Below are 21657 nucleotides of genomic sequence, written 5' to 3' on the forward strand. Positions count from 1 at the left end.
AGCTTTCTTCTCGTAGTCTCCAGGCGAAGGAGTTAGATCTCAGTGTAAGAAATCAGAAGTGAGTGGAAAGGAGAAAGAGAGCTATCTTATACCAGATATCTTATAGATATCTTATCTCTTATACCCTCTTCCTCCCAAGCCCTGCAGCTTCCAAGTTCCAGCAAGATCTCACTGGAACTCAGAAGCCACTGTGTGACGGACAGCTGAGCCAGACCAGAGTCTGGAGATGCAGGGCCTCCAAGCTCCACCAGAAGGCTGGAGTCTCTCTCTGATTGGCTACCAAGACTGCTGGTCAAAGGAGGGTGGAGCCAGCACTTTGGAAAGGAGAATAAAAGGAGCCATTTCTGACAGTGGGTTCAGATATTTTTAAGAGAGAGCTGGAGGGAGAGCTAGTTCTGGTCTCTGTGTGTGACATCCACTCTGAGGAAAATAGCTGCAGCCGGAGAAAGGAGACTGAGCTTAGATTGGAAGATAATGTTTAGTGTCTTGTGAGAACATTGAGACAGGAGTTAACTTAAAGGCTGAGTTTGAGCAGGAGAAGTAGGAGCTGTGAGGATACCGTCTACTTGGGTCTCATCCCAGTCAGGAGGGGAGACATCTTCTAGAAAGAGAAGATTACCAGACCAGTTAAAAGGGGTGTTTGCAGTGACGGAGCTTCATGCTCTGGCATCAGGGGGTGGAGAGCAGGTGGAGGGATGGGTAGCACGCATCCCAGGGGTGTGGTGCAGGCGGGGGGGGGCAGCCACGATGGCACCCCTCCAGGATGGCGCTTCCCCCACCCCCCTCTTCCTCTGCTAGTGGATGTGAGGATCACCTGTGTCTGTAATACTATTCAAAGTACCTCAGGAGTGTCTTTGATAGAAGGTTGAGTAACTGACAAAGAGTACCACCATGTTAAGAACCAAAGTATTAATCTGTAATACCTATGCAAAAACCAGGCTAAGGAACTGAAGTGAAATAACTGGAAATAAGCGAAACATTTACCACCTAGCCTAGAAACCTGTAACACCTAACTGAGGAGTAATAACTGAATTAAGCAACTGACATTTAAAAGAAGCTGTGCGTTTACTGCCTTGTTTAGAAGCTTGTAACATCCACTAAATTTAGTATAATTATGAATAGGCTGACTGTTTCCTGAAAGAACATTATCTCTGACACATCCTTTCTTTTATCAGCTTTGTTCTGCAAAATACATCTTTGCTTGTTTGTTCAACTTCGGCCTAAGTTTACCTTCACACAAAAAGCATATGATAACCCGTGGTGGTTATATTTAGAGTATACATAGGTGGGATCCGCCGCAATTGGTAGCCAGAGCAGTTGGATCTGCTACAAATGGGTGGGAAGAGTGGGGTGCACTTTCACACGGCTATTTCTCCTTGCTTCTCTGGCAGTGACAGGGGAGTGGGCAGCAGTGGCTTGTGGCAAGATCTCACAGGATTCTCGTGAGATCTTCCCAGAACCTGGAAGCTACAGCCACAACCGCTTGTCTGGAACTGGGGGCTGCCCCTTGGACTCCGCCACCTGAGGCTGCCGCCTCACTCTGCTTCATAGATCTGTGTGGACTTAATAGAAACAGAAAATTCATAAAATTATTTCCTTTACTTTCCAGGTCCTCCTCTGCCATCAACTTATTTTAGCCAGTTAAACATCATGAAGGTAATTCTTTCCCGTTGACAGCTGAATTCTGCCTTAATAAAGTACCAGCACATTGTCTGATTTTTAGAGGCAATTATTTGTGAATTTTCAGCATAATAGTTGCTACGTGCACGCTGGCTGTGTTTTTCATAGAGTTTCCCCTTTCCAATCCAAAGAGGGTACCTGTTTCTCTCAGACTATGCAGTGCCGTGACAGCCGGCACCTTCCCCTTGGCAGAAACATAGTGACATATGAGTGGAAGGATTTGAAGAGAAGTTATAGCCTGGCTAGCACTTATTCAAATGCTATAGATGTGTGGAGCTCCTTGGCGGCCTGCCTTGGTACCGATAACATTATATGCACCTTGACATTGATGGTGTTTGCTGTGAGACGTCTCTGCCAAGGTACAGAGATTGCTTCTCTAACTCTTCTTCATTTGTGGTCCTCTTCCCCCAACACACCATTAGCCCACTACTGCTCAGATGATTTAGCAGGCATAGATACCACATTTTTGCTTCCCTTTTCAGATGTGGTGTAGAGCAGTGGATTTGGGTAGGCAATATCTACATTCAAATCCCCACTCACTTATAGGTTGTGGGTACAGCATCGACTCTTGGGCTAACCTACCTAAACAGTGTCATTGTGAGGATTAAATAAGATGCTCCTATATGCGTTGTCTTGAGCCTGAATCATAATCTAAATCTTCAAATGGATTCCAAAGGCCCAGACCTCTGCCATTCAAATAATGAAAATGTGTATACCTATCCACACTTATGGGATGCGGGTGGCGCTGTGGTCTAAACCACAGAGCCTAGGGCTTGCCGATCAGAAGGTCGGCGGTTCAAATCCCTACTACGGGATGAGCTCCCGTTGCTCAGTCCCTGCTCCTGCCCACCTAGCAGTTCAAAAGCATGTCAAAGTGCAAGTAGTACTTTCTGTCCATAATACTGTTTTATATCACCAGCAGGAAATATTTGTATTTCACAATAAATACATAGTATGTATTATTATATATTACTATTCAGTAAGATATAGTAATACATAAATTTTCTCTGATGGAACTAAGCCTCTGCTCTAAATTACAGTTTATTATTATTTATTAAATTTCTATACCACCCTTCCTCCAAAGATCACAGGAAGGTTTACAATATAAAAACACAAAAATACCTACTATAATAACAAACAATAACAATAACCCATGGCCACAATTTAAGGTCCCTCCCTATACATATTTTATATAACGATATCCCAATAAAATGTCTCTCTCTCTCTTTCTTTCTTTCTTTCTTTCTTTCTTTCTTTCTTTCTTTCTTTCCTTTTTCCTTATTTACACATACATGGTTGAACAGGTATTATCTAAAGGGAGAAGTAAATATGCTTTAAATATATGGTGGAGATGTGACCATAATGTTTTGGTACATGAGCAGGCTTTCAGAGTTCTAGATCTACAGTACAACTGACCATTACTTCCTTCCTTTATATCAGCTCATACAAAAATATACAGTGGTACCTCGGGTTAAGTACTTAATTCGTTCCGGAGGTCCGAACTTAACCTGGGGCCTCCTGCTGCCGCCGCGCCGCCAGAGCACAATTTCTGTTCTCATCCTGAGGCAAAGTTCTTAACCCAAGGTAATATTTCTGGGTTAGCAGAGTCTGTAACCTGAAGTGTATGTAATCTGAAGTGTATGTAACCCGAGGTTCCACTGTACTCCAAAGCACACTCAAGCTTTGTATCAAGTCAATAAAGTAATCTCTTAGGTTTGTACAAATGTTAGGTCATTTTTTTTCTTTTTAGGGTGAGAAAGGAGTCAATGGAGAAGTTGGCCTCAAAGGAGAAAAAGGAGAACCAAATGGAGGCTTTTTTATGTCAGGACCTCCAGGACTCCCAGGAAGACCAGGACCAGTGGTAAGCCTTCCTTCTGTCTAATAAATGGTCCCGTCATTTATTGATTAATGTCTTTTTTTAAAAAAAAATTGGGACTATCTGACCCGTCCCGGAATTACATGTATTTGCCTTACAGCCCACATTCCTTGTGTGGCTATTATTCAACTCAGAGTAGGCCCATTGAGATTAATAGACATGACTTACTTAGGTAAATTCATTTCAACGGGCCTATTCTGAGTAAAACCCAGTTGGGAACCACCCTATGTATGTGGAATCTTACATGCCTGATGCTCATCACTCCCTGGCCCCCAGCAACTTTTAATTCTGAGTGGTAAGGTACTTTACCAGAAATATGTGCACAAGAGTCTATGTCTGTGCACATCATTTAGGCATTACAGCAAATGTTAATTGTACTGAGAGCAAGTAGCACATAATCCCACTGCCTCTCAGTGTAGAGTTTACCTAGTTTAATGAAACATAAGCTCTGTATCTGCCCTACTTATGAAAAGGATGGTCGTGTGTCCTACTTTACAGAGGACTGTCTGCTACCAGAAGATGTCCTCTGAAGGGAATTTAAATTTGCCATTGACATTTAGCACCTGGACAGCAGACTGAGGGCTAATCATCTTGTCCTGCTGCTTACAGCTCTTTAACACTCAATCGGAGCAAATGGCAATTTGGGTCAGGTTTTCCCCGGATTACTGTTTGCTCTGACTTAGAACTAAAGAGTGGGTTTTCCCTGGGAATGGAGCAGGGCCAAGGGACAAACCCATTGGATCTGTGCTTCCTAGGCATGGGACAAGTGGAAGTATGGGCAGGCCCTGAGCTTGCTCACAGTCTTCTGCACTATGGTGAGAGGTATCGCATTAATATGTCTTTAAATTATAACAATTATTTCTAATGGAGGGACGCGGGTGACCTTCCGATTGGCAAGCCCAAGAGGCTCAGTGGTTTAGACCACAGCGCCACTCTGGCATAGTTGTCATTAAAATGGTGAAACTTTGCATGGGCTTCAGACTCCAGGTGGATGTGATGGAACGTACTTCTGTAATGCTATAGAATGAGGTTTGACACATAAAAGCCCCCAAAATGTTCCGACTTTTATGGACATAGGTGCCTACTGCAGGTATCAGCGCTATTCCTCTGTGTTTTGTGTTTTGTTTTTTGTTTTTTATGATTAATTTTTATTCAATTTCCAATATACATTTTATCCAAATTTGACATTTGCCTTATACATAAACATCTTTTGGACTTCCCTCAACCTATCTGACAATTCTCCATATTATCACTACATCTCACATTTCTTAATTTTATGTTGCACTTTACCTCTCTTAATTTTAACCTATTTTTCAAACAACATTTCAATCAGTCTTTTTCACAAAGCTTCTTGAAAGCAAACAAGCGTTAGTTGCTCCTCACATACATTTTTGATATATTCTGTAAATTTATTCCAGTCCTTGGAAAATCTCTGATCGCGTTGGTTCCTTTTCCTCTGTTGCAGCTGCAGCATTTACTATAACAATCCCTTGAGGAGATTGGTTGACTGAAGTGTTGTTTTCTTTAATAGGGACCAAAAGGAGACACCGTGGTTGGGCCTAGAGGCCCCCCCGGGGTACCTGGACTACCTGGCCCTCCAGGATTTGGACCAGTTGGACCTCCTGGCCCACCAGGACCTCCTGGCCCACCAGGGCCTCCATCAATATATGGCTCAGGTACGTCACATAGATGTCTCCTTTCTGCCTGGCGCACCTGTGTGGACATGAACATGAATTGGCATAAATATTTGCCTCCCAAGCAGACAGCTTTCTTTGCTTTTGCATATTTTACCTCTGCACTTGGTGGCTGAATTGTGGAGGGGGCAAAGGGCCTGGATCCAAGAATGGTACAGTTAGTTCCAGTTCTAAAAACCAAGGTGTTTCACCAAACGTCTAGTCTGGCTCTATCTGTCAGTTCATATCTGTTCTTTCCCAGAGACTGCTGATGCCAAAACGCCAGTCACCAGCCACCACCTGTTTTATAGCTTACTCCAAAGCAACCTGCACCAGGTCTAGAGCTAAAATCTCCTGATGAAAATATCCGAGGCAACGCAAAGGGCTTGTATGTTGTAAACCAACAACTCTTAACTTGTAGGCGGTGTTAACTTGTAGGTACTGCTGCTGCCGGCATCTTCCGGACAGGCAGTAATATACTCAGTGTCTTTAAAGGAGATAATAATATATACCGTGGTTTTCTTTTACTTAAGCAGCAGCTGTTCCAGGCCCACCAGGACCTCCTGGAGAACCTGGATTACCTGGGACCAGGAACTTGGTAAGAACATGTATCTGTCTCTTTAAGAGCTTCCTAAAACTTTCAGTGCAATAGAAATATTAATTCAGACAAAAACAAGTTAGACTGACCTTGGGTATGAGCCGCCTCAGTTGCTTGGTGGTCCCAACATGATAATCTGCAAGGACACACAGGGTTGATAGTAGGCTTGCAACTCAGCAGTGATTGTTGGTGATTTGTGGAAGTCAGTCTGTAGTTCACCACACTTCAACCCATGTGATGTATCAGCAGAGGAGCCTTCAGAGATTTCCTGCTCACAGCAGAACATCTTCATTCAGAGTCCCCAATTAAGGGAAAAACTCCTCCCCTGCACGGTTCAAAGTAACAAAGTGTTTATTGTCTCCCAACACAAGACTACTAACCACTACTACCCATAGCTGTCAACTTTTCCCTTTTCTTGCGAGGAATCCTATTCGGAATAAAGGAATTTCCCTTTAATAAGGGGAAACGTTGACAGCTATGCTACTACCTGCTCTAGAAAGGTCTTTGAAGTAAAGATACATATTACAGAGAGATTCACTAACACTCTCCCCATCCTAGCTAATGCTGCAATGTAAAACCCAGTCTCTACCCCTGACTCTCACAGATTCAGAGTCAGGCCCTGACAGCAAACAGGACAGGACAGAACCATAATGAAAGCAATGCCCTAGAGAGTATTATACCCATCTCTCTTTAAACAAAAGAGGTTTAAAGATGTTCTCAAGGCAAATCTTTAAAAATGTAGTATGGGCATTGATAACTGGGAAACACTGGCCTGCGAGCACTCCAGTTGGAGAACAGCCTTTACCAAAGGCGTCGTGGACTTTGAAGAAGCACAAACTCAGGGCAAAAAGGAGAAACGAGCTAAGAGGAAGGCACATTTGGCAAACCATTCACCTTGATCAACTCCCACCCGGAGACCTATGTCCCCCCTGTGGAAGGATGTGTGGATTGACCTCCACAGTCACTTACAGACAGACTGTTAAGACCATATTCATGGAAGACAATCTTACTCTGCTATGAGTGATCGCCAAAGGTGGGGGGGGGGGGGAGAGAGACCCATCTCTACACGTAGGCACATTTCCTGAACCAATGGGAGAGTGAATTATTCAGCAAGTCCTACACTCAACCCTGCTGCTGTTGCTGTGCTAACCCAGTACACCTGACACACTTACAGACATGGGGGATATGCTCCTCAAGACATGACTCATTGATCACATTACGCCAACAGTGATTACACAACAACATTGTTGTATGAAGCACTGTCAGTGAAGAGTGGCTTAAACATTTCAATTGCAATCTCTGTTAATGTAACGGTTCAAGAAATACATGCTGCAATCATGCAAATGGTGGCAGCTGTGTGTATTGAGGTCCTGCCAGTTCATACAACCAGTCCCTCCATGTTGCAAGGTCACAGGCTGCCCTGTAGGCTTCCTCAATCACATTGGGACTGCTAAACATCTGATCTGGAAATACATGATTTTTGCATCTAAGAAGAATCAAAAGAACATATAATTTGGGTGACTTTTTTGTTCTTTAAAGAAGGATATGATTCAAATATCTACAAGGAGTGAAACATTTTATTTTTCAAGAAATGACAAAGTAGATGGCCACATGACCCGGAAGCTGTACGCCAGCTCCCTCGGCCAATAAAGCGAGATGAGCCCCGTAACCCCAGAGTTGTCCACGACTGGACCTAATAGTCAGGGGTCCCTTTAACTTTATGCGTCATGAACTAAACAGTAAAAAGAAACGTATTTCTGTTGGTTAACCTTACAGCAGTAAGGTTAAAGTATTTTGATCTTTAAAATCCAGGGTAGCTACTCTTTAGTCTTCTTGCCAAACATTCATCTCTTCATCTGGAAAGGTTGCGAAACTTCCAGCAATACAGATAAAATAAAAACTAAACTAAGCTGAAGGACAGCATTATTCTTGTTGTCAGTTCAGTCCCATCACTTGCAATCTTTAAGGGTGACCTTTGATTTTAGTGTAGCTGTAACACATCCACAGCCTTGCGACTGTGGTTTAATATATCTCTAACCTTGTTTCAAAAGCTAGGAAGAGGAAAAAGGAGACATATCATTGTATATGAATATATGATGCTGCCATCAATGCCCGACCTGAAGAATTTGGAGGAAATGATTCAGCAGAGGAAACACAGCCCAGAATAACTAAGGAGATAGTACAAGAATACTTGGCTAGTTTAGATGTATTCAAGTCTCCAGGGCCAGATGAACTGCATCCAAGAGTATTAAAAGAACTGGCAGATGTGATCTCAGAACCACTGGCAGTCATCTTTGAGAAGTCCTGGAGAACAGGCGAAGTCCCGGCAGACTGGAGGAGGGCAAATGTTGTCCCTATTTTCAAAAAGGGGAAAAGAGAGGACCCAAATAATTACCGCCCAGTCAGTCTAACATCAATACCAGGGAAGATTCTGGAGCAGATCATTAAGCAAACAATCTGTGAGCACCTAGAAAGGAATGCTGTGATCACCAATAGTCAGCATGGATTTCTGAAAAATAAGTCATGTCAGACTAACCTGATCTCATTTTTTGACAGAATTACAAGCCTGGTAGATGAAGGGAACGCAGTGGATGTAGTCTACCTTGATTTCAGCAAGGCATTTGACAAGGTGCCCCATGATATTCTTGTAAAGAAGCTGGTAAAATGCGGTCTTGACTATGCTACCACTCAGTGGATTTGTAACTGGCTGACTGACCGGACCCAAAGGGTGCTCATCAATGGTTCCTCTTCATCCTGGAGAAGAGTGACTAGTGGGGTGCCACAGGGTTCTGTTTTGGGCCCGGTCTTATTCAACATCTTTATCAACGACTTGGATGATGGACTCAAGGGCATCCTGATCAAATTTGCAGATGACACCAAACTGGGAGGGGTGGCTAACACCCCAGAAGACAGGATCACACTTCAAAACGACCTTGACAGATTAGAGAACTGGGCCAAAACAAACAAGATGAATTTTAACAGGGAGAAATGTAAAGTATTGCACTTGGGCAAAAAAAATGAGAGGCACAAATACAAGATGGGTGACACCTGGCTTGAGAGCAGTACATGTGAAAAGGATCTAGGAGTCTTAGTTGACCACAAACTTAACATGAGCCAACAGTGTGACGCGGCAGCTAAAAAAGCCAATGCAATTCTGGGCTGCATCAATAGGAGTATAGCATCTAGATCAAGGGAAGTTATAGTGCCACTGTATTCTGCTCTGGTCAGACCTCACCTGGAGTACTGTGTCCAGTTCTGGGCACCACAGTTCAAGAAGGACACTGACAAACTAGAACGTGTACAGAGGAGGGCAACCAAAATGGTCAAAGGCCTGGAAACAATGCCTTATGAGGATCGGCTAAGGGAGCTGGGCATGTTTAGCCTGGAGAAGAGGAGGTTAAGGGGTGATATGATAGCCATGTTCAAATATATAAAAGGATGTCACATAGAGGAGGGAGAAAGGTTGTTTTCTGCTGCTCCAGAGAAGCGGACACGGAGCAATGGATCCAAACTACAAGAAAGAAGATTCCACCTAAACATTAGGAAGAACTTCCTGACAGTAAGAGCTGTTCGACAGTGGAATTTGCTGCCAAGGAGTGTGGTGGAGTCTCCTTCTTTGGAGGTCTTTAAGCAGAGGCTTGACAACCATATGTCAGGAGTGCTCTGATGGTGTTTCCTGCTTGGCAGGGGGTTGGACTCGATGACCCTTGTGGTCTCTTCCAACTCTATGATTCTATGATTCTATGATTCATATTCCTGGGGCAGACTGTTGATTCTCCCAATATTGCCAGCAGTTCTCAAGCAGGCATGCATATTTCCTTTTAACTAGAGCGTGAACCTAGGAGTATAGCATCTAGATCAAGGGAAGTAATAGTGCCACTGTATTCTGCTCTGGTCAGACCTCACCTGGAGTACTGTGTCCAGTTCTGGGCACCACGGTTCAAGAAGGACACTGACAAACTGGAACGTGTCCAGAGGAGGGCAACCAAAATGGTCAAAGGCCTGGAAACGATGCCTTATGAGGAACGGCTAAGGGAGCTGGGCATGTTTAGCCTGGAGAAGAGGAGGTTACGGGGTGATATGATAGCCATGTTCAAATATATAAAAGGATGTCACATAGAGGAGGGAGAAAGGTTGTTTTCTGCTGCTCCAGAGAAGCGGACACGGAGCAATGGATCCAAACTACAAGAAAGAAGATTCCACCTAAACATTAGGAAGAACTTCCTGACAGTAAGAGCTGTTCGACGGCAGAATTTGCTGCCAAGGAGTGTGGTGGAGTCTCCTCCTTTGGAGGTCTTTAAGCAGAGGCTTGACAACCATATGTCAGGAGTGCTCTGATGGTGTTTCCTGCTTGGCAGGGGGTTGGACTCGATGGCCCTTGTGGTCTCTTCCAACTCTATGATTCTATGATTCTATGAACCTAAGAGCTTACGCATGCAAAGGAGGTGCTCTACTTCTTTGCCCCTGTTCTTCCTTCCCTTTGTGTTCCAGTAGCATGGTGTGTACGTAAACACACACAAACACATACATCTCATGTCATTCAACAGCAGCAGGCTGGGTCTAGGAGATGGAGAAAGATTATTGTTTCCCAAAGATAGATAGATAGATAGATAGGCAGTGCTGCTTCTTCTGACTTGCAGTGACTCTCCAGGGATTTTCACAGTGCTGTTCCCTGACACCATTTACAGAAACTGGAGGTATGATTGACCCTGCAACCTTATACACGTAGAACAAGCACTTTTTCACTGAGCTACTGCCTCTGCTGTTACAAATAGCCTCTGTGACTAATTATTCATAACCCTTAGGTTCTGCTTTCTTTTCTTTTTTAAAAAAAACATCCTTTCATGAACTCTTGGTCATTTCTTGTCCAGATAAAAAGTACATTCTCATAGGCTATTGTTTTTATTTGAGCAATTAATGTTTTTATCTTGACAGGTCACAAGGTTTAGAAATGTTGACACTATGCTACAAAAGGTCCACTTAGTGTCTGAAGGCACATTGATCTACCTTAGCGAAACCAGTGAGGTGTTTATTCGTACTCAAGGAGGATGGAAAAAATTGCAGGTAACAGTTGGTTTGGGGATAGGCAACTCATCTTCTGTTCAAGATTTGTCACCTGTTTTGTTTTTTGAAAGGAATGTTTCAGAACTGAGATTACCCCTGAGTGGGAAAAATATTTCTTTCATTTCAAGTTCACCACTGCTTCTGTCCTTCTTTCAATTTCATTTTGTTTTACTCCAGCTTGGTGAACTCATTCCTATTCCTGCTGACAGCCCCCCACCTCCAGCAATTTCAAGTCCAGTAAGTATTAAAACACCTTTCTGATTGAGAAGTGCTGTATCAGATGCTGACAGAAAGCATATGTAATGGGACATGAGTACGGGACCTCTAAGAGCTCCAGTCTCTCCTTGTTCGTGGTAATATGTAATATGATAGTCAGCTGAATGAGGAGTTTATGAAACATTTCACTTACCTTCTATCCCATGTGAAGAATTAATGATGGTAGTTGTTGGGCAAATCATGTGTACATATATCTTTGTATTTGTCCATAATTTGCAATTACACTAGTTTTGATGATTGTTGACAACTACTGGATAGAAATATCATTAGGACTGAAGACAGGTGTAACATTCTAAGAGCATATGGAGCAGTCTGGTAGCTGCTCCATAAACAAATTTTCTGGAGGAAAAATTAGTTCTTCAGGTTTATTATTCTTATTTATTAAATTTATATTTCATCCAAAGGTCACAGAGCAGTTTACAGGTTCTAGAACATTTCAGTTTGAATATGAAAAACCCAGTTATGGTGAGCATATTTTGGCTGGCATATCTACCAACAGTTTTGTGTTTCATTTTTAAACGTTAGCGATTTCTTTAAAAAAATAAATAATAAAAATCAGCAAGACACCTTCCCCAATACACGAGAGGAGGAACAAGTCTGAGGGTTGGGATTTACTTAAGTAATATTTACTTAAGTAATATATATGTCTGTCATAAGCGCTGTAAAGCCAAGCTCAGGTTATGGCTCATTAAGTCACACTGAGTCCTCTTAAAACCTTACGTCTGTCTCTACCCTTGTTTTCTCTCATTTTAATTCTTTATTTTGTTGTGTGTTAAACTAATAGGGATTTCAACCCCTTCCAGCACCAATCCCAGCTTCAAATACTGACGGCCAAAGGCCAAGTGTAAGTAGGAGGCTTGTTTTGTGCTGTTATGGGTGGTTTAGCTGCTCTGTTTGTAGATAAAAGGCCCCATTTTTCTTCCCATGGCACATCCTACGAAACATTGCTGTGGCACATGGGTGCAGTCTCCAGTTGGCCTTTGGCTTTCTGGCTTGGCTGCAGGAAAGTCAATTCCTCTTAAAAGTTCACTTCCGCATGATTTTAATTTTAATTTGTATACCTTTTAACTATAAGTAAAGCCTCAAAGAGGTTGGCAAAGAATATAAAAACATACAGTGAAATGGCCAATACAATCCACCTGACGTGCCCTGCTGTGACATTAATGCAGCACAGCCATAACTAATCACTGCTAGAGGCTTAATTACCACTACAACCCCAAGCTTCTCCATCCTTTATTCCGCAGCTTCATCTGGTGGCCTTGAACACTCCGTTTTCTGGTGACATGCGAGCTGACTACCAGTGCTTTCAACAAGCTCGGGCTGCTGGATTGCTCTCAACATACAGAGCTTTCTTGTCTTCTCATCTGCAAGATCTCTTGACGGTGGTCAGGAAAGCTGACCGGTATCATGTGCCCATAGTTAATCTTAAGGTAAGATTTTTATTTTGTCTGCTTTGCTTTATAAAACTCGTCCCTGTAAGAATGTGCCATGCACTGGAAATACACTGATAGATCTGGTGTAAGCAGAAAAAACCATCCTGAGAGTCAGTGTGGTGTAGTGGTTAAGAGCGGTGGACTCGTAATCTGGGGAACCGGGTTCGCTCCCCTCTCCTCCACATGCAGCTGCTGGGTGACCTTGGGCCAGTCACGCTTCTCTGAAGTCTCTCGGCCTCACTCACTTCACAGAGTGTTTGTTCTGGGGGAGGAAGGGAAAGGAGAATATTAGCCGCTTTGAGACTCCTTAAAGGGAGTGAAAGGCGGGATATCAAATCCAAACTCTTCTTCTCTTCTTCTTCCTGCTGATCCTAGACGTGTAGCTCACTTTTCCTTTAACTATGCCCATTTAGCACCACTTTCCTCCACCTTTGGTTGTGCCCATTCATTCATTAATGAAGGAAGAATATCTGCTTGTACAGAGCATTTTCACAGCTGAGCCACTGTCACCACACACCAAGGGAACTGAATACTTGGTTTTTCCTCCATAGCTGTGGGCTGTTAAGGAAACAGGAGTGTTTTTCAGGTGGTGATCTGGCAACTCTTTGGTCTCTCTGTGCCCTGCATGGTGGTAGAATTTCAAAGAGTAAAAAAAATAGGCAGGCAAGACGGATGTGAAACAACTGAGGGGAAAACAACTTGGTCAGGGCAGGGGCAATTTCACTTCTAAAAGCTGGCTTCCTTTCTTTCCTGTAGGGAGAACCATTGTTCAGTAACTGGGAGTCAATATTCTCTGGCAATGGGGGACAGTTTGACCTCCGGATTCCAATATACTCCTTTGATGGTAGGGATGTCATGACAGATCCAGCTTGGTAAGTTCACAGACATTTACACAGTTTCTGGTATTACCATGTGTTATGTGAAATATTAGGTAAAGGTAAAGGGCCCCCTGACAGTTAAGTCCAGTCACAGACGACTCTGGGGTTGCGGCGCTCATCTCGCTATATTGGCCGAGGGAGCCGGGGTACAGCTTCCGGGTCATGTGGCCAGCATGACTAAGCCACTTCTGGCGAACCACAGCAGCACATGGAAATGCCGTTTACCTTCCCGCCGGAGCAGTACCTATTTATCTACTTGCACTTTGACGTGCTTTCAAACTGCTAGGTTGGCAGGAGCAGGAACCGAGCAACGGGAGCTCACCCCGTCACGGGGATTCAAACCACCGACCTTCTGATCGGCAAGTCCTAGGCTCTGTGGTTTAACCCACAGCGCCACCCGTGCCCCATGTGAAATATTAGCCCAATGTTTTAACAAGATCACTCTGCAAGTATGCTTCTGGACATATTTAAAATTCCCCTGGACTCTAGCAGCAGCCAGGGGAGTATTAATAACTTCCTTCTTCAGGGCCAAAACTATGCATCTGAGCAAGGTGCAAAAACTAGGCCTAAATTGAACAGTGAAAACAGAAGGGAAAGTGAACTCTTTTGCCCACCCGCCATGTCCCCTGCACTTTACTGAATAAAATTAAGTTAATTTATGTCAAACTTTGAACTAGCCATACACATGGAATTATTTTTCCAAGGAATATTACTAAAGCATTCCTCTAACTTCAGGCCTCAGAAAGTTGTCTGGCATGGTTCAAGTTCAAATGGAATACGACTCATTAGCAACTACTGCGAAGCCTGGAGGACAGCGGATCTGGCCGTCATGGGACAAGCCTCACCCTTGAAGTCTGGGAAGTTATTGGATCAAAAGGCATATAGCTGTAGCAACAGGTTCATCACTCTTTGCATTGAAAACAGTTATGTCTCAGACATATGAAGGAAACAAGTCCCCTTCCCACTCCCAATATAAATTTAAAGTTTATTAAAGAAATGTTGCCACTGACATATAATTTTTAAATTATGTAAATACTGTACTGTAATTGCATACTTTTTTAAATAAAGAAAAGAAAAACATAACCAAAGAAAGCATACCTCAGTGCAGAATCATTTTCCAGGATGGTGAAATTCATTCTTCTGAAACATTTCAACCCATGCAGACACTGTGTAGATCAGCTGGGCTGAACAACCACACAGAAGTGCCTGGGCAATACGGGACTGGTCCCTATTATAAGCCTGCTTGGGGCAGTTGCTGAAAAGTTTGGTTGGAGATACCAGGTATAGTATGCAAACAAGAGGGACCATTGTATGTTGTTCCAGTGGGGCTAGAACAATTGTCTCTAGTACGGAAGGGGCAGAATTACTATTGCAGATGTAAGGTTCCATAAACCTTTCTGCTGGGTAAAAGGCCATTGAACATCACTGTCTCATTAGCTTCACGTTCCATCTGCCCTAGGCTGAAAACTGATTCTCAAACATTCCTCTGTTTCAAAAGTAGGTTGCTACACATCCTAGGAAACGGCTGTTTGAGAAGCACGCATTCACACCCCTCTTTTATGGAACAAACTGCATAGTTCTAAGAAACTTGGCACACAGAAGGCCATGGTTTGGAAGACTGGAACCCTACAAAGCAGTTTGCCTAACATCTTCCTTTGGGTAGGAAACAAGTTTGAATGTAACTGACCTTTGATTAAGCCATCTCTCCCTCCCCCATCGTTGCATGAGGGCAGCACAAGGAATATGAATTTCACCCCTATGGAAATGTAATTTGATGCATATTTTGGTGCTACTGTGGTCTTGAAAAAACCCCTGAGCTGTGCTGAAAGGTCATTATAATAGTGCTAAATAGCTGATTCCCCAAAGGGCACGTAGAAAGCTTCTGTTTGGAACCCCGCACCATTCAAAGTGCCTCTCCCAAAGCCTGGAGGAACTTCAGGAGAGGCATGCAATGCAATACGAAGAACTACAGTTTGGAAAGAGAAAACAGAAAAACATGAAGTGTCTGTGGAATCACGTGGGATCCCAACCGTTACTGTGTATAGTACTGGCAAAACTGTCCTTAGCTAATTTGATTGAAGGGCAGCATAATGGGTTTACATCTCTCATTTCAGTTTGGAGAAAGTTGCCTTCCTATTGCTACAGGAATTGTCAAAAGCCACGACAGACAGGTGTCATGTTTTCTTTCAGATAGATATTGGATCATTATTCCATGTTAAGTGAAATGCAGACTTGCTGCCTTTCCTTTCCTCACCTCTTCCCCCCTTCATTTTTTCCGTTTTCCATTGGAACTAAATTGTAGTTTTTAGGAATTGTTAATGAACTACATGATGGCCCTCACAAAAACAGTATTCCAATCATGCTGTAAACATTTCGGTTCTATATGGTCTCACAGTATATTGTATAAGAAGCTATGCACTTAAAATTGTCATAATGTAACACTATAACGGCAGGCAATAATTACTGTTTTGAAACATAAGCTAGTAGCTCTACTCTTTAGTGATCTCTATGACTCGTTTGCCATCAAATCAGTTATTTAATAGCTAGCTGTATGTCAAAAGCTGTTTTCTTCCAGAGTCCTTATCATTGTAACCAATGTTGTTTTTATATGATGTAAAAATGTGAAATCCAGTTCTATTTTTCCATTTTAATTAATATAAAAGCATATTTCCCACTGTCTGGGCTGAGTACTTGTGTTTCCCTGTATAAATATCTTCATCATATTGGTTAAGGAATATTTGAGAAAGAAAAGCGGACAAAAATAATACCAAATTATTCCACAATCGCGTTAAATACCAGATAATTTCAGTCTTGTATATAATGAGAAATGATTTTAGCCCTCTTCATCTGTTAATTGAGTGAAGTGTGTATCTCCTGGTGTTGGTCACACTGCTAACTGGCTCCACCACTCATTGATGTAGACTGTCTGCATCAAGAGTCTATGAGTTGAGGAGCTGCTGCCAGCTATGGTTTGTTGATATGGAAGAAGTCCAGGAAGCAGGGCCAGTGCCTCATATAGGTTTGAGCACAGAAGCATAGAATTGTGGACTGGAAAGGACCCCAGGGGTCATTTAGTCCAACCCCCTGCATAACAGTTACTGCATGTCCTAACAAAACTTGTAGAGCATATTAATACAGTGGTGCCTCGCAAGACAAAATTAATTCGTTCTGTGAGTTTTTTTGCCTTGTCAATTTTTCGTCTTGCGAAGCACGGTTTCCCATAAGAAATGCATTGACGGTTTCCCATAGGAATGCATTGACGAATGCGCAAGACGTTTTCGTCTTGCGAAGCAAGCCCATAGGGAAATTCGTCTTGCGAAGCAACTCAAAAAACAAAAAACTCTTTCGTCTTGCGAGGCATTCGTCTTGCGAGGTACCACTGTATGTACATTTTGATGCATAAAACAACATCCTAACCACAAATAATGTATAGGGGCTGTTAATGTGTAGAAGCAGTGGCACAGCTGCTCCTAAAGAAACCTTCTCTGGACCTCTTAGACTACAACTATTGACCAGTTGCAAATACTCCCTTTGAGGGGCAGGTGGTGAATGGGTTGTGGGGGGCAGCAGCAAACGTTATTGGATTATTATTAAATTTTCTATATTACCCTTCATCTGAAGATTACAGGGTGGTTTACAATGCAAAAACGCAAAAATACATACCATAATGACAAACAGAAACAATACCCCCCCAATACACACATACACACAATTTTGATTTATTACACTCTGGGTTCAGGCCTGGCCATGGGACTAAGTCAGCCTTGGTTGCCCTAATGGATAACCTTTACAGAGAGAGGGACGGAGGGAATGTGAACTTTCTTTTGCATCTTGATCTCTCTTCAGCTTTTTTGTACCATTTACCATGTTATCCTCCCCTACCAGCTCTGGAAATTGGGAGCACTGTAATACAGTAGTTCTGATCCTACCTTTGGGACGGTGTCCAGAGAGTACCATTGGGAGAATGCTTTTCAGCCCCCTGGTAGCTATGTTATGGGGCGCTGCAGTTCACTATCTTACCTCCAGTGCCATAAACTTAAAAACTATGTCAAATAAGTTTTGGAGTGTTTCAACAACAACAACAGTAATTTATTTACCAGTTATATTTTAAAGAAAAAATATCAAAGCAGTTTACAACACATCAAAATATAAAGTATACATTCAAAGCAACATAATTAACAGGAAACTAAAATATTATCTTTAACATTTCAGAAGACAACATTACTAAAGGAAGTCAAATATAAAATGCACGTTTAAAACAGTATAATCATAGAATCATAGAATCATAGAGTTGGAAGAGACCACAAGGGCCATCAAGTCCAACCCCCTGCCAAGCAGGAAACACCATCAGAGCACTCCTGACATATGGTTGTCAAGCCTCTGCTTAAAGACCTCCAAAGAAGGAGACTCCACCACACTCCTTGGCAGCAAATTCCACTGTCGAACAGCTCTTACTGTCAGGAAGTTCTTCCTCATGTTTAGGTGGAATCTTCTTTCTTGTAGTTTGGATCCATTGCTCCGTGTCCGCTTCTCTGGAGCAGCAGAAAACAACCTTTCTCCCTCCTCTGTGTGACATCCTTTTATATATTTGAACATGGCTATCATATCCCCCCTTAACCTCCTCTTTTCCAGGCTAAACATGCCCAGCTCCCTTAACCGTTCCTCATAAATAAACCGTTCCTCATAATGATCAAGAGAATAAAATATTATCCGTTCCAATCGGGATTCAGGCCCCATCATGGGACTGAAACTGCCTTGATCGCGCTGGTCAATGATCTCTGATGGGCTAGGGAGATTTCAGTCCAGCCCCGTAAAATGCAGGAATCTAAGTTAAAGGATACATGACAGAGGGCCATCCAACCTCTGCTTAAAAACCTTCAAGGAAGGAGAGTCTGCCACCTCCCAACGGAGACGACAGTGGCCTTCACCACTTCCCAAACCCAGCTTGTTACCGGTACTCCTTCTTGGTTAGATACTAGTAGCCAAAATGGGCAACACATGGACAAATAGATGGTAGAATACACTCCCCAACCACCCTGTCAACATCTGCAAGATGCAATAACAGGGACTCATCCAAGCATCTGAATTGCTCTCTAATATGGAAACAGACATATTTTAAACATTTCCAGCAAAACAAGCAGCAGTGGAATCTCCTTGGCAGGCCTTCTCAATCCCACAGTTGCCGGGAATGGCATGGTTACTTCATGGGGAAAAAACAAGCCTCTCCTTCATGTTATGTGCCGGGACTGACATCCGACATTGAAAACAGATTCCTGGATTAATTTGGGTGTTGACTCAAGTGAAACTGAGAAACATTTTCAAAGAAGAGACAAAAATGGCGTTGAATTTTTTACAGACTAAAAGCATACTGCTACTATTTCCTATAGTAAATGGTTTATATGACACACCATGACCAACATGCAGAGTCAGGAAAGTATATTGGCCAATCTCATCCTCCCCAGCAGGAGTTCATTTGAGTTCAAGGCTCATATGGAACTGGAACTCCTATTCTTAAGAACTACACAGCAGACAAGTTGGTCAGACACATCTCTAGCACTGTGACTGGAAAGCCTGAACTTCTGAAACCTCTGCCTGTCAGGGCCAGACAGTTATTAAAAGCACAGATCAGAGGGTTGCAGTGCAGAAAAGGTCATGGGTGGGGGAAGAATTCAGAAGCATAATCTTAATGCTGAAATCATAACCCCATTTAGGATTTCAGTAGGACTTATTTCTGAGCAGATATGGGCCATGTACACACCATTTGTAGAAGACTGGTGTAGTTTTTTTCAATCTGGAGTCATTCATGCTCCCCTTCAACATGCTGCTTTCAATCCAGATTAGACTCTGCTGTCTGCAAGGATAGATGCAAGGATACTTGAGACCCTAGGTTAGGTTACCTTTGAATAGGTAAAAGGTAAAGGTAAAGGACCCTTGGACAGTCAAGTTCAGTCAAAGGTGACTGGGGTTGCGGCATTCATCTCGCTTTCAGGCCGAGGGAACTGCCGTTTGTCCACAGACAGCTTTCCAGGTCATGTGGACAGCATGACTAAACTGCTTCTGGCACAGTGGGACACTGTGACGAGTGCCAGGGCACATGGAAACACCATTTACCTTTCAGCCGTAGTGGTACCTGTTTATCTACTTGCGCTGGTGTGCTTTTGAACTGCTAGGTTGGCAGGAAGCTGGGACAGAGCAAAGGGAGCGCACTCCGTCGTGGGGATTTGAGCTGCTGACCTTCTGATCAGCAAGCCCAAGAGGCTCAGTGGTTTAGACCACAAGCCCCACCAACATCCCTTGAATAAGGTAGTGGTGACACTTCATAGGGCAGGTATGGATACACCTCCTATTTCTGGGGCTACTTACATCTGTTTCCATATGGGCACACTGCAGGATAATGCAGAATCAATCTGCAATGAGCTTTTATTTTTGGAATAAAACCAGCTTCTCAATGAAACCAGTCTTTCCAGGGGCAAAAAACATGCAATAGATCTAGATTGTGTATGCACTACATAGAATAAACAAGTATTCCATCTCCATTGATTTTAGAATAAAATGTGTATATGCAGCTATGGTTAAAATTGTAGCTCTCATTTAACTCAAAAGAATTTACATCTCGGTAAATGTGTTTCAGCTCAGACTGTATGACAATAGGGTAGCTAGTGAGAACCCAATAAGAATGGAATGCTCTGCATTTCCTGTGTACCCTGAAGAAACTCCATGTAGGAAATTACTGTATTTTTTCTGTGTATAAGATGCCCCCAATATAAAACAACCCCTATTTTTTGAACCCCAATTTAAGAAATCAGTATTTTGGGATTGTTAAGCTTTCTGGGGGTTATCTCAAAAAAAAACATTGTCTTAAACAGAGAAAAATAAGGCAGTTTCTGAGTTCATCGAGAGATGGTTTTGTGTAGGGTATGAATGTGTAAACAATTAACTGGGAAGTCTTTGTTTCAAATCTCCCTTTATTCACTGAGAGGTGAATTAGGCAAGCTACTGCTGTCCACTCTTCTGTCTGAAGCATAATAGACTTTATCTACCTGGCAGAGCAATTTGGGGGATCACTAAGATAATATATATGTAGCTCTTTGAACACGCTAAAATGCTCTATGGATGTTCAGACTTGAATTCATTATAAAATTTAGCTGATTCAGACGAATCCCTGACTCACTGATGATATTCTAGTACGTGGAAGTTCCAGGGCACATGTCAGGAAGGCTCTCACCAGTGGAGATGCCGCTTGGGCTCCGCCGCCTGAGGCAGCTGCCTCCATCTGCCAGTGTGGTGTAGTGGTTAAGAGCGGTAGTCTCGTAATCTGGTGAACCGGGTTCGTGTCTCCGCTCCTCCACATGCAGCTGCTGGGTGACCTTGGGCCAGTCACACTTCTATGAAGTCTCTCAGCCCCACAGAGTGTTTGTTGTGGGGGAGGAAGGGAAAGGAGGATGTTAGCCGCTTTGAGACTCCTGAAGGGGAGTGATAAAGCGGGATATCAAATCCAAACTCTTCTTCTTCTCGTGGACAGGAATGGCTCTATGGGGACAGAAGGACACTTGGGGCAGGAACCTCGACCTATCAACCTAGAAACAAAACTAAAACACCATAAGGAAGAATGTGTGTCAGGGGCAGAAAAAGCCCCTTTCCTGCTCACTTGCTTCCTCGGGGCACCTGGAGGATGACCTGAGCAGGCTCACCAAGGGGGACCTGAGCAGATACCTGGGTCTCAGCAGAGTTTAAGCAAGGAGCAGCCCAGAAACGGGCTGGCAGACAGCGCTGCCGCTGTTCACACGCCGCCCAGCCTTGGCCAACCTGGGGTCCCCAGCTGCTGTTGGACTACAACTCCCATCATTCCTACGCAGCACGGTCGGCGGCCACGGATTATGGGAGTTGTAGGGCAGCAACACCTGGGGGCCCAAGGCGGAGAAGGGCTGCGCTGGGCGCTCTTCACACGCGCCCCGTCCCTCATCTGAGGCGAGGGAAGAGTGCAAAGGGGAATTTCGAAGCGGGGCGGAGGCTGCTCCGGGAGAGGAGCCCGGGCGACGGAGGAGTGGGCGGCCTCTGCCCTCCTCGCCAGCCGGGGCTGCCGGAGACCGAGCAGGAAAGGGGGCGCTGCCTCGCGCCCCCCCCCCGGCACGAGCGCGCGCGCCGACGGGCCTTCTTTGCCTCGCCTCAGCTCTCGGCA

The 21657-nt window shown here is 43.6% G+C and overlaps 1 protein-coding gene across 4 annotated transcripts in view; it reads left to right on the plus strand.

Moving 5' to 3' along the window:
• COL15A1 (collagen type XV alpha 1 chain) overlaps positions 1–16157 on the plus strand; it is a 124910-nt gene extending 108753 nt beyond the window's left edge. For 2 of the 4 annotated variants that reach the window (XM_083407468.1, XM_083407470.1), the window contains 10 exons: positions 1610–1656; positions 3431–3541; positions 5088–5232; positions 5763–5827; positions 10763–10891; positions 11069–11128; positions 11952–12011; positions 12412–12597; positions 13357–13472; positions 14214–16157. In XM_083407468.1, the coding sequence (XP_083263594.1) occupies positions 1610–1656; positions 3431–3541; positions 5088–5232; positions 5763–5827; positions 10763–10891; positions 11069–11128; positions 11952–12011; positions 12412–12597; positions 13357–13472; positions 14214–14421 (1127 nt within the window). In that variant the 3' untranslated portion in view covers positions 14422–16157. Of the gene's footprint in view, positions 1–1609; positions 1657–3430; positions 3542–5087; positions 5233–5762; positions 5828–10762; positions 10892–11068; positions 11129–11951; positions 12012–12411; positions 12598–13356; positions 13532–13898; positions 14099–14213 lie in introns of those variants that run through there. The other 2 variants (XR_014503946.1, XM_083407469.1) reach the window with 2 other exon arrangements.
• Positions 16158–21657: the final 5500 nt, after the last annotated feature.

Source organism: Podarcis tiliguerta (assembly GCF_965153285.1).
Source record: "Podarcis tiliguerta genome assembly, chromosome: 13".
Classification (NCBI taxonomy): domain Eukaryota; kingdom Metazoa; phylum Chordata; class Lepidosauria; order Squamata; family Lacertidae; genus Podarcis; species Podarcis tiliguerta.